Here is a 13,379-nt window from a genome sequence, read left to right as displayed (position 1 = left end):
CCGAAGACTTGGAGCGATTGAAGGGCCCCGCCACTGAAATGCCCCGCGAGCCCTGGCCCAGCGGTGGTCTGGGTCTTCGGCGGCATTTCGGTGATTGAGGCCCTTCAGTCACTCCATGTCTTCGGCGGTGGGGGGCCCTTCCATGCCGCCAAAGACGTGGAGCAACTGAAGGGTCCCCTGCCACCGAAATGCAGCCAAAGACCCGGACTGCCATCGGGTGAGTACAAGCATCGCAGCTCCCCCGCTTTGCCCCAGGCCCTCGAATCCTCTGGGTGGCCCTGCGGGGAAGGAGGCGATAAAGAGATACAAATTCCTCTCAGCATAAGGGTATGTCTTCGCCAGTCTTTTTTACTTCCCCTGAACTTATTGCTAACTAAGGAGAGATACTTAAGCCTCTTATAAAGACTGTTGTGCACATACACCTGCAACGTTTGCTCCAGACTACAAATATTTGTTCTTTACCCCCGCGTCATCCCTAGGCTAGACTGGGCGAGGTCTGGGGAACATTTGCACTGTCCTTGAAGGCCTCTGATAGGAGACGATAGAGAGTTGGGATTTATAGGATAAGATTTTCTGAAGCGCTCAACTTTTGTCCTAACTCCAGCAGTTTTTCAATGGGAGCAGGTAGGCCAACAGTGTGGCCTTGTGGAAATGCCACCCGTATCCTGTGCTGGTGGGTGCTTTGCGCCATAGACAGTGAGTAATGCAAAATATTGGGATTGTACATAGCTTGGCATGTCACTTTTAAGTATTCTGCACTTCTTCAAAAACAAAGGGCCAGGTACAAGTAAGATATTATTGCTCCTTTGGAAACCATTGTAATTTCTTCATGCCAAGTCATTTTCCGCACAACAAAATCCTGTCTTGCTGTCCACATTTGTTGAAAATGCACACATTACTGTTTCTAAAAACAGAAGTGGAAATATTTGAACAAACACAGTACTTGTGTGTGTGTTCCACCTCTTTCCTTCTCTGTTTTTATTGCATAAAAGTAAACACATGTGACCTATGAACTAAGTAAATACTAAGCCAAGAGTAGCAGGGAGAGTTAGACACTGATAATGAAGAAAAGCACAAGGCTGAGGAATGAAAACTCTGGCTCTCTGGAAACCCCTTTCAGTTTAGAACATGTCCATCAAGTTTCCTCTGACCTTCACAGGGGCTTTGGAGGGGTATCAGTGCTGACTGACAATTGCATTCTGCGCTGTCAAGCTGTCGACTTTCTGCTAATAATTTTCTTTGTCCATCAGTTAGAAGTTGTTCACTGTCTCCAGGAGCACATCTGATGCCTGTTATGTGCCTAACATGTCCATTATTTGCTGTAGGAATAGCTTCTTTTGTGCTTTAAAAAAAATCAGCAGCAGAAATGCGGATTGTGATGCCAGCCTTGTAATTTGAAGGAACAGTTCCACTAACTCAGGCAGTAAGGGGCCAGCAGACAATGGCCTGGCATATTTCTTCCAGCGGAGGGCAGTACTTTACACAAACACATTCAAATGTTCAAAATTAGGCACCTACATACAAACATCAGAGGGATAGCCATGTTAGTCTGCATCTGTAAAAAGCAACAGAGAGTCCTGTGGCACCTTTAAGACTAATAGATGTATTGGAGCATAAGCTTTCGTGAGTCTGACGAAGTGGGTATTCACCCACGAAAGCTTATGCTCCAATACATCTGTTAGTCTTAAAGGTGCCACAGAACTCTCTGTTGCTACATACAAACAGTCTGATTTTAGTATGGGAGCTACAGATGCTTAGCATTTCCTTCGGAGTGGATGGTCATTTGCATTTAGGTGCTTATCTGAAGGAACCCCTGTATGGCCTCCACCTATCCATCCCATCGTATATTACGAACTGCATCTATCCTTACATAATGACATTATCTTTTTAAAGCAGGTCTATTTGTGAGCACCACAGCTGTCAAACGAGATATTGAGAATTTCAATAGAAACAGCACACACATTCCACACACGCAGCATGCCACCAAGTTCCTGATTGTCAGTCAGAAATCAATGCTACTAGGAAACAAATGACTTAGGCTGCCAAAGACAACACAGTAGATAGATGAGTTTTCATCTGGCATTCTAGTAGCCAGTGATGTCACTAGCACTCCCAATTTTCCAAACACATCTGCCATGACAGGGACAATGCCAGATTCCATTCAAAAGTTTGGTCTATTTCCTCAATGAGTTATTGTAGAAAAGACAGGTGTACCTTTGTGTCATATCTTAAAGCACAATACCTGTGGCAGGTTCCGTAACTCAGGAACACAAGATTCCTATGAAATACCTCTTATTGCATGAAGCGAGTTATTCATGCAATGAAGTGACAAGACACTTTGCTACCTGGTGAGGTGCTCGTGTAAATAAAATATGTAATCCACTCCTGCAGAGGTGTAGTCCCTGTCTTCTCAGATTTAGCTATAAGAGGTTGAGGCTGCAGCTCATAGACAGCCAAAGAACAAAGTGATTGTTGTGGCTGTAGCAGCATTATCAATGACATATTTCATAGGTGTGACATCAAATATATAAATGTGAGTAACAAGCAAAACAAAGACATTTGAAATTTACAAGGGACTATAAACTAAGGTCAAATCCTTGGAACATTGGCTTAAGTGACTTCTTTAAAATTCAAGTGAACAGTATAAGTTACTAAACATGAATGTACAGATTACTTAATATATACATACAATTATATAGACTTGTTAATGGAGATAGATAATATAGTGCTTTGATGATGTAAAGACATCAGAATGGTATGTATCCTAAGTATTCATATCTATATTAAATAATTTTTAATGTGCCTGAATTTTGAATAACGAATGAGAACTTCCATGAAAACACTGGAAATTAGTACAGTCTGGCACTGGTCAAAAGTATATTAAAATTTGGAAAAATGCCCTGTTTTCACAGTGAATTTTTTACACAAATATTTTCATTTTCATGCAGTGTTAGTGATTATTAACTAGTCAGGCATAAAATAGCATCTCATAATTTTGCAAAGTATTTTTTATCAACAGATGCATTAGTCATTTAATAATAATATGTTTCTGATATGTATATTCTTGAGTGATTTTGTTGAATTCTCTATTCTTATGAAAGTAAATAGCTGGTGCGGGGCTGAGACTAGCAAATTTGTTTCACTTGTCACCTAAGTCAACTTTGAATTTGCAACTATTGAGATGGAGAACTATTACTTTAATGCAAATCTGGTTCATCACAGATAACATCTGAAAGACCCCTTTCCTCAGCTCAGGGACACTTCAAGAAAAGATCGGTATCGGTTTTGGGGGGGGGGGGAATCATTCAACCAGAACTATTCACTCAGTAAAAATGCATTTTCCTTTTTTTTAAAAAAAGTCTGTAATCAGCAACTCCACACAGATACACAACTAAAGAGTTTTGTGCTGAGCAGTGCAGTGATACTACTGCCAATGGTTCTCTATTCTTACAAACAACCCTGACAGGATTGTAAAGCATTGCAATGCTGTGCTGTTCCTGCCTGGTCATTGTTCATTGGAAGAAAGTGAACATTTCTAGCACTGTAGTTTGGAAGGGGAGCCAGGTTCTTTCATTAGGTATTTGGTTCTCTTGTTTTCTCCTAAATAATATGTAGAATGTAGACAGGGTCCCTTCCTTCAAGCTGGTCCAAACAGGCAGACCCCTACATCCACCAAGGAAAGTCAGCCCCTCATCAATAATTAGGTTGGCTTTAAATCCGCAATATTAAAAACAAAAAATCTGGGTACTTTTAATTTGCCTTCCACTTTCTGGGCCATTAAGGTGCACTCTGGTCAATTTTTCAGGCTTTTCTTCTGCAACTGTGAAGGCAAAAAGCAGGTTACTTTGAGAAATGAAAGCAGAGATTCAGGGAACTCCAGGAGCTGAGGCTTTAGGAAAAACTTGAAATATCATTAACTGTCAATACATTGGCAAGAGCAGGGGAAGCTGGAGCCCGGCTGGAGTCCCGGGGACCCTGCACAGGCAGGGCCAGCTTTAGAAAGTGCGGGTTCCTATACATATATATATGTATGTATGTAAAAAAACACATAGGGCTTGTACTCACCAGGCGGTGCTCCGAGTCTTCGGCAGCATTTCGGCGGTGGGTCCTTCACTCATTCCAGGTCTTCAGCGGCACTAAAGGACCTGCCACCAAAGTGCCGCCGAAGACCCAGAGCAAGCAAAGGACCCACCGCCGAAGTGCCACCGAAGACCCGGAGCGCTTCCAGGTGAGTAAAACTTAAAAAGGCGCCTCTAGCCAGGGAAGAGGTTCTCACTGGGTGCAGGGCCGGATTCGGGGGAATTGGTGGAATTGGCCTAAAGCCGGCCCTGGATGCCAGGCTCTGCCCAAAGTAGCTCAGAGGATCAGGACCTTCATATTCAAAACAGCCCCTGCTAATGGCCCCTGTCCCCGCCAAAGTCCACTCCCTCTGGAGCCCCAGGGGGAAGCGAGCCGGCTCAGGGAGGGGGAGAGAGGGATTCCCCTCCTAGGCCGGGCTCTGTCCCTGGGAAGCGGCGTGCCCTGCCCCTCGGGCGCAGCGAGGCCAGGAGCCCGTGGGCAGAGCTGACGCCTCGGCCGAGTCACAATGGCCCGGCCTGGCCCCGCAGCGCAGCGGGCTCCCGAGCAGAGGGCAGCGGCCACCATGCCCCCGGCGGCAGCGGCAGCACCAGGCTCCGCCGGCCGCTCCCCAGCGGCGTAGAGCGGCGGCAGCCCACGTGCGGAGCGGCCTGGCGGCGGGATGACGCAGCCGGGGATCCCCGCAGGGGGGATTCCCTCGCAGGTAGGAGCCCACAGGGCTAATGGGCTTTGCAGCACGCAAGGGGGGCGCTGCTGCCGCAGAGCAGCGCGGGGCCAGCGGCGGTCTCCGGTCGGCTTTGGCAGGACCCTGCCCCACAGCCCCATTCCCCACCCGCCGGGCACAGAGCGCCTGGCCGGGTGCATAAAGAAACAGCAGCGCCCAGCGTGGGGGGCTGGGAAATCCACGCCCCCAGGGAGGAGGGGATGGTCAGGGCAAGGAGGGATTCCCCCGGCTGTTTATTTTCCTGGGGAGAACAGAGCGTTCAACGACATCACTCAAGAAAGTATCTGGGGGAAATTAACCATCCTGGCAGAGGTGTCACAGTACTGTCAAGGCGGAGACTTCCCCATGGCAATCCCCAGCAGGGCACAAGGCGCTAGCAGCCTGGAAATGGAATTCCAGCCCCCTCACTCCTCCGTTATCCATCTAGCACATCGCACCTATAGCAGGGAGTCAACGTTTCCAAAGCATCTAATTGACTTAGGAGCCTGAGTTCCATTTGCAAAAGTGACTCTGGCCTTGTCTACACACTGAAGTTGCCCTGTCTTAACTATAAGGATAGTAAGGTACAGTGTAACGTGGATGCAGTTATAGATATAAATGTTTCCATTGGTATTAAAAAAACAAGGAGTCCTTGTGGCACCTTAGAGACTAACAAATTTATTTGGGCATAAGCTTTTGTGGGCTAGAACCCACTTCGTTAGATGTATCGTTTATCCTTGTATAAGATGGGGAATATATGATACTAGTATAATCACCTTTGTACTGGTCTAACTGAGCCTGCGCCAGGGGTTGGACTGGTGTAACTATTTAGGATAAAATGCCCACTCCTAGCTGAAATGGCTGCTCTGACACAAAATCTATGTTTATATTGGGCCTTGGGTACTCAGGTCTAGATTTTTAAAGGTATTTGGGCATTGCTGCACTCAGCGTTGCAAAGCCAAACTGATTTAGGAACCTAAATTGCATTTCCAAAAAGTATTTAGTCAGTTGATGTGATTGAGGCTCCTAAGTGTCTAAATCCCCTTTGAAAACAGGACCAAGGTGCCTAAGTCACTTTGGTGATTTTGAAAATTTTATCCTAGGTGCTTTACCGATGAATTTGAGGAAAGGTCCCAGCCTTGAAGAGCTTGTCATCTAAACAGACTTATGTAATGAAATGTCAACATATACATACACTACATGGATCTAAATCCTCCATGCACACCCTGCGTTTGGTCCCTGCACACCCATCTGTACTCCTTCTCCCCTTCCTCAGCCCAAACTCCAAGTATTCAACCTGGTGCAGCACTCCCTACCATGCTGGCAGCAGTGACTGGGTGATGCTGGTACTCTGTGGGGGTGTTATCTTTCCCTATGAATTGTGAGAGGGCCCTTTTTTTTTACATGGATTACAGCAAACCATGACACATCAGGGCTGGCAGAGACACTGCTAATGTGCTAAACAGCTGGCACAGTTAATGTAAGGCAGCTCTGGTCCCTTCAAGGCCATCTCATGTCATAACAATATTTATTGATTTATGACCTTCCCCTGAAGCACCTGGTGCTAGCCACTGTCGGAGGCAGACATACTGGACTAGATGGACCAGGGTAATGCAATTCCTGTCATCCCTTAACCTCATCTCAAAAGTGCACATGCATGGGCGGTAGTATTGTGCATGGTTGCTGATGTGTATGTATGTCACCTGCTGTGACCAGCTATAGAAAGGGTCACTGGAAACCAGCTGGATAGCATAAAAATACATAGAGTTTGGGAACACTCACTGTTTTGCTGCTCTGTTAAAAGCTGTAATGTGTGTGGGACTCACAATTTTATCTCCAGTCTCATAATATGTTTTTCTTGAATCCCAGCTCGTTGAGTCATGTAATGACATGAGAATCTCAGCTTTCATTAAAAAAAAAAAGAGCTTCTAGCTTTCAGGGTTACAGAGAGAAGCTTGGAAATATGATCCAGCTGCATCTTAAAGGTTCAGAAACCAGAAAGCACATAAAAAGTACCCAAACTTCATTTTAAAAAATGCATGATTTTTAAATTACTCTCATAATTTTTAAGTATCAGAGGGGTAGCCATGTTAGTCTGGATCTGTAAAAAGCAACAAAGAGTCCTGTGGCAACTTAAAGACTAACAGATGTATTGGAGCATGAGCTTTCATGGGTGAATACCCACTTCGTCAGAAGCATCTGTGGGCGTTCACCCACAAAAGCTCCAATACATCTGTTAGTCTTTGAGGTGCCACAGGACTCTTTGTTGCTTCTCATAATTTTTGGAGCCTAACAAGTGATTTTTGAATATGTGGGGTGAACAATACTGAGAAGCAAAAAGTCTCCTTTATAGTCACCACTAACTGCTCCAATTTCCCTTGCATTTCATTTTCTCCACAATCATATCTTTTAGAGAAGGACTATAATAGATGTTGAAGTACTTATTATCTGATGCTCTTTGTTTAAAGGGTGTGGTAATTGCCTGCAACATCTTTGATGTTTACTAATCTCAAGCCTCCCTCTTGATACACTTAATGTACTTTAGCAAGAGGTGAAAACTATGGTGGAGATGAGCAAGAAAATAAGGTCCCAATTCTCCAACTGGGGCCAAATTTTCAGAAGAGCTCAGTACCCAACATGTACCCAAAGTGTTGGTACCTAAGGTGCAAATTTTTAATAGTGATGGTTATTAAGTACTGGAACAATTCCCTAAAGTTGTGGTGGATTTGCCATTATCTAGAGTCTTTAAATCAGGTTTGGATTTTTTTCCAAAAGATACACTCTAGCTCAACCAGAAGTTATGGGCTTGATGCAGGAAGCATAGAAGATCAGACTAGATGCGGATTGTGGTCCCTTTTGGCTGTAAGAACTATACATCTACAAGAGGGCTGAGATGACTTCCCTGGGATTTGCACTTCCAGAAAGTTTAGAGTATATCTATACTGCAGCTGGGAGGGAGTCTCCCAGCCCAGATAGGCAGACTTGAACTAGTTTAGGTTGAGCTGGCATGTTAAAAATAGCAGTGTGGATGCTGTGACTCCGGTGTGAGTCAAGCTAGACAAGTGACAGGGGCGGATGGGTGTAAGAGCCCAAGTTATCCCAAGCTGTTAAGTCAATGCTGCTATTTTTAGTCCTCTAGTTTGAGTCCCGCTAGCATCAGTCTGTCTACCGGCGTTGGGAGGGTCAGTTCCAGATGAAGTATAGATGTACCATGAGTGACTTCAGACTCAGGGCTTAGACATGCAAGCCATCCTCTCTAACTAGTCTATAGGAAGCAATTCTGCACATTCCAACAGAGGTCTGCTATCACCTCTAACTCCTATCAGATACTTGGCACCAGGGACACTGCCTGCGTGGAGACTGTCATTCCGAGAAGTAAATGCCGTCCTCCCAAAGTAAAGACAGTTCAGAGTGGGGAAGAGATGCCAGTAAATCATGTATAAAGCCTGTTGTTCCATAAGGCTGGAACGTGCTGACCTCTCCCTTGCAAGCTGCAGCTAGGTCTGATCCAAAGCCCAGTGGTGCCAATAGGATTCTTAACTTGACTTCAATAAATTCGGGATTAGGGTCTTTGAAAGCAGATTAACTTCTGAATGTTAGTGGCATCCTGAGAATATCTTAGGGGGGAAGATTTTCTCTTTTCCCCCCACAGCCACCACCAAGTGGAATCCTTGCCACAATGCAAATGGAAGCACTAGCCATTAGGGAAGATCAAGGAGGCACTGAGCTAAATCTGAGCATCTCTGGCAGATGGAGGATCCCTGAAGAAAAGGGTCCTGCAGTGAGAGCATTAACTCTGGCAGCGGGCTGTCTGGGGAGTGGGTGACAGCCAGCTGCCAGAGGCCTCAAAAGACAGTAGGCAATGTAATTTACATAATCATTTTACTGATCTTCCTGTTACGTGATTAATAGGTTTAGGACCCAGTGGTCAGAGCCAGATATACAGGCCGAAAATAGATCGGCTGAATAAGCCAGGGCATCATGGAAACCTCTTTACATGGTTAAAAATAAAGCTAGGCACCAAAGATTTTGTTTAGGATGCACAACTAATAATTGAACAGGGACAACTTGGTTCCCATTTGACCTTTCCAAGGATCACGGGCATCCTCCGTGAAAAGCAGCATATCCCGAGCATCTCTAAGTGCTGGTTAAGTTACGAAGGTAAAATCATAATGTCCCTGCCGAGAAAGCCTTCACATCTTACTTCTGAGAGATGTTTGCACCTTCCTCAAGTGACCTGTGTTTTTCAGCGCTACGTGCATTTAAATCCTGTTTCTGTTTTCATTCTTTCAGAGAATTTAACACTAGCACAAAGTCCTTGCACTGACAGCACTGCAGTGCTCTGTTGACCCACAGAACAGATATCGCATGGGCAAGCTTTCCCTGTGTCACCACATTGGTATTTATCAGCATAGAGCAGGGGTAGGCAACCTATGGCACAGGTGCCGAAGGCAGCATGCGAGCTGATTTTCAGTGGCACTCACACTGCCCAGGTCCTGGCCAATAGTCCGGGGGGCTCTGCATTTTAATTTAATTTTAAATGAAGCTTCTTAAACATTTTGAAACCTTATTAACTTTACATACAACAATAGTTTAGTTATATATTATAGACTTCTAGAAGGAGACCTTCTAAAAATGTTAAAATGTTTTACTGGCACTCGAAACCTTAAATTAGAGTGAATAAATGAAGCACAGCACTTCTGAAAGGTTGCTGACCCCTATCATAGAGAGATCATCTTTAGGGTTGAGAGAGAGGCATTTATGGCCTGTGTGATCCCTGAATACTAGCAGGGCTTCTAGTTGGGTGCAGTTCTGATGTCAGTGAGTACCTGATCCATTAGGAACTGGTCTAGGACCACCACCTAGTTGTTCATTAGCCTCTGAAAAATGAGTCTGATAGTAGCAACATCTGGTCAGGAATGGATTCAGGCCCAGCTGACCTAGGGATGAAGGGCTGTCCTCTCCCTTTTCCAATCTCCCGAGCACTCCTGCCATTGGTGCACTGACTCCTGTTGAATAGTGTCCCATCTGGGCTGTGTTTGTCATAAAGCTGGGTAAAAAAGATCTGTGAAGAGAGAATGAAAATCTGTGGGGGGAGATGAAAGACTAAACTCTGTCAGCAGAGAAAGTTGTTACATGCTGTGTTTTACCCAGATGAGGCGCATTTAGATGTGAATCTGTTCACACTACGTGCTGTAAGAATCCCATGACTTCATAAACCATCACTGGAATCTTTTGTGCTAAAGAATTACGCCTTAACCCTTTAGTCTAGCGCCCTAGGGATAGCTCAAAATACATGAACACAAGTGCTCTCTGTCGTCAGGCCAGTATCACCTCATTCTGCAAAAAGATCATGTTAGTGCAAATTTAGAAGGTGGTGTTTCCACAGGGGATATGCTCAGCTGGAATAAGGTGGTGAACTGTGCAACATATTTTGGGTGTGATGTCATTGTTGGCTCAAGATACAAGGAACATGTGGCTCTCTATTGATTACATATAAGATTTATTGATTCATATTTTCTTCTCCATCTTTTGCATATTTGTGTGCAAAATAAAAATAGACCCACCGATGGATGTGCCAAGGTTGTGGCTAGGGCCTGCAAAGAACATGTCATACAAGTAGCACAGAAATACACGGCCTGGCAAGGCATCAGGAAGCCAGTGAGCAGGCACAGCAGTGTGATCAGGGAGTTGCTGGTAGAGCTGTGCAAATAATTTAACTGATGGTCTCACTTCACTGACAGTTCCAAAAAAATCAAAATAATGGTTTGGTTCTGCTCAAAGTGAAAGTGATTGTGTGTGTATGTGTGTGTGTATGCGGTAGGGGAATTTCTGGCAAATTGAAAGAGTCGAGAAAACCTTAGCTTCAGATGAAGCATTTCACGTTGGTCATTTTTAACAAAAGCAAAGAGCAACAATCATTAAACTGAGGGGCGGTACCCCCGTTGTAACCTGTAGCCCACTGGTTAGGTCAGCTGGGACCTGGGACACCCAGTTTTGAATCACTGTTCAGGACCAGGAACTTGGAATACCCATCTCCCACATCCTACATGAGCACCATAACCAGTGGGCTATGTACCTGGAGTGGGGCTCTCTACATCTGTTCTGTTAAAGTTGTTCCACTTTGTATAAAATACCTGAGTAGTTATTTGGACAAAGAAAGTGCGAATGACTCTGGGGCACTAACCTTTGTCCTAGTTCCTAGTCTGATGAACATTTATGTACAAACCCAGAACAAAAAGAAAGTCCCTGTCCCAAACAGCTTGCAATCTAAGATAAGAGACAACAGCTAGACACAGACAGACAGATGGGGAGCACAAGACAACAGTTTGATAGCTCTTTACACCCGGTTGGTGGTGGGCAAATGATTGCAAAAGGAGCAAGGTTACAGAGAATTAAGTCCTTGGGATCTAGTTTTACCTTTGGTATGTGAATTTCCTTAGTATATTTTTTCTTCATTAGTAGTATTTGTAAAGAGATGCTGTCAAGTTAAAAATAATACATTTTCTTTAAATAATCCCCTACCTGTGCTACGAGCAACACTTCAAACACTCATTGAAGAATTTTAAATGGCCAGATTTTTAGCATTTATACCAGCTGTTGACTGTTTGCTGTTCAGTGTAACTAGAGTGGCCACTTTCACTACTAGGCCTGATCTGTTTCACTTTCCAGTTCTAGTGCAGCACCATTATATTTGGGTAGATGATAGAGAGAACGTGAAACTCGTACAATTCTGTGCAGGAACAAAAGGATTGCAATGTCTCTTTGTTTGACTTTTCTTTTCACAGGTCAATGGGGCTCCCATCAATGCCTGCAAGAGATCAAAGGGAAGAGAAACAGCCAAAGTATCACAGGATTTTCCTTGCCCCCTACGCACATCCAAGGATCAGTCGTCTCCAATAGGCTATTGTAAGGACCAATCTTTAGCCTCTATGTTTGTTCCTTTCGTTGTACACCCTGGGAGTCATAAGCCTGATTCGCTCAAGTTTGTCTTCTATAAATCAAATTACTCTAATTCGTACGCGCCATTTTACACTGCGCAGAAGCCAACCTGTGGGTACCGGTATTGCCGGGACACCGATCACACCAGGAAGGTGATGGACGTAGAGAGTGCAAACGTTGTCAAGTGGAGACCCATTGTGGGGACAAAACCACAGTTGGTTACAATAAACCCAAAGCAACGAAACTAACAGTATGCCTGGCCAGAGCCTCTCATTTGTGCCGGATATTCTAGTGCAGTGTGTGTTGGTTGAAAGGGTAAGGTAAAGCTTATTTGGATGGCTCTAGAAGACCACCTGGGAAATACTGCAGGAGCTAAACTTTCACAGCAGCATAGCAAACGGCTGTTGTAACTTCTACCCAACTCCTTCCAGAATGCAGTGCAACAGTGTAAACCTACCATTGTGGTTATGTTACCAAAACTAGCCACTAGCTGGCACATTAAATGAAGTATACTTGTTAGGTTTGGTGAATATATCCACCTGATGAATGCACTGATTTATGAGAAATATGTTGCCTAGAGTATGTATTTGTATTCATATAGGAAAACTCAGGCAGACTTCTTGTGTCCGGGTTGCTGGGAACCCTTACTGAGGCACTGAGACTCAACATTGAGGTGCATAAAATATGAATTCTACTGATCATCTGTGTACTGCATGGGTATCCACACAACAGACTAAACTCCAGAAGTCTTGCCCCAGCATGCACTGGGCTCAGTGTAGAACCTGGGCTGTATTCTGTAGGAGCTGGTCTCTTCTTTGGTTTCCCAAAGTCCTGGTCAGACTCTGGAAAGCATAAGAACCCCTTCATTGCTAGGCCTTATGGCATGGTATGATGTGCTTAGTGAGGCAGAAAGCTCATTTTCTGTTTGGAGCTGTAAAAGTTTGTTTTGTGTTTGGTAATTGTCACTGAAGTGTAACATGCACTGGGGAGGTCTCTACTAGCCCTGACTTAAGAGTACACTGTAAAAGATGTCAAGTGGCACACAGTATACAGAATTTTTTTAATAGCCTGGTGAATTGAATGCATTGGCAGAAAGGTACAACTATAATCATAATATTTTGTCCTTCTGTAGCATTGTGAGCTAATGGACTTTCCCACTCTGCTCTGAACAGTGTACTCATATTGTCCAAACATATCCCTTTTCGTGCAGTTTGGCTTGACTGGCAGTTGAAACATCAACAGTATGTCATAAATCTCAGCCCAAGTCTGGCTGGTCCTAGGGTTTCCCTGCAGAAATCTCTGTGCCCCAGACCCTCGTGCCTTCTGGTCAGATGATCATCACACACTTGGTATTTTCATATACTGTTAGCACACTTATGTCTCTTGAGGTACAAGCCCCCACACTTTTTTATTAGTGGTTTATTTTTAGGTTGTCTGTGTATCTCCCAGTCCCAGCCTCTGCCTTCCACTGATCATTGGGACCTGGGGATTGCTAGCGTGATGAGTAATGCAGGCCAGACAGCTTACAGGCAGAGGCCACGCTGGGACACAGCAGTGGGGAAAGGTAAATTCTCCCCTCCCTTCCTTCCCTTAAGGGTCTAGCCAGGGGTCAAGACCACTTCTGCTGATTAGAGGGCAGCCCCCTGGCACCATGACG

The 13,379-nt window shown here is 44.7% G+C and overlaps 1 protein-coding gene across 1 annotated transcript; it reads left to right on the top strand.

The window, feature by feature from the left end:
* The first annotated feature begins 4,692 nt into the window (after positions 1-4,692).
* LOC115651624 (uncharacterized protein 114841037) lies at positions 4,693-12,891 on the top strand. Its single transcript, XM_030562716.1, has 2 exons — positions 4,693-4,780; positions 11,569-12,891. The coding sequence occupies exons 1-2, from the start codon at positions 4,739-4,741 to the stop codon at positions 11,968-11,970; spliced, it is 444 nt and encodes a 147-aa protein (XP_030418576.1). The 5' UTR covers positions 4,693-4,738; the 3' UTR covers positions 11,971-12,891.
* Positions 12,892-13,379: the final 488 nt, after the last annotated feature.

Source organism: Gopherus evgoodei, chromosome 4 (genome assembly GCF_007399415.2).
Source record: "Gopherus evgoodei ecotype Sinaloan lineage chromosome 4, rGopEvg1_v1.p, whole genome shotgun sequence".
Classification (NCBI taxonomy): Eukaryota; Metazoa; Chordata; order Testudines; family Testudinidae; genus Gopherus; species Gopherus evgoodei.
Note: the sequence above shows the minus strand (reverse complement) of the source record. Positions and strands in the feature narration are given on the sequence as shown.

What these genes read in the sequence shown, in the direction of transcription:
- LOC115651624 (XM_030562716.1), top strand. Translation starts at nt 4,739, where the DNA reads ATGACGCAGCCGGGGATCCCCGCAGGGGGGATTCCCTCGCAG. An exon ending in CAGGGGGGATTCCCTCGCAG is followed by an intron (nt 4,781 to 11,568) that starts GTAGGAGCCCAC and finishes TTCTTTTCACAG; the next exon opens with GTCAATGGGGCTCCCATCAA.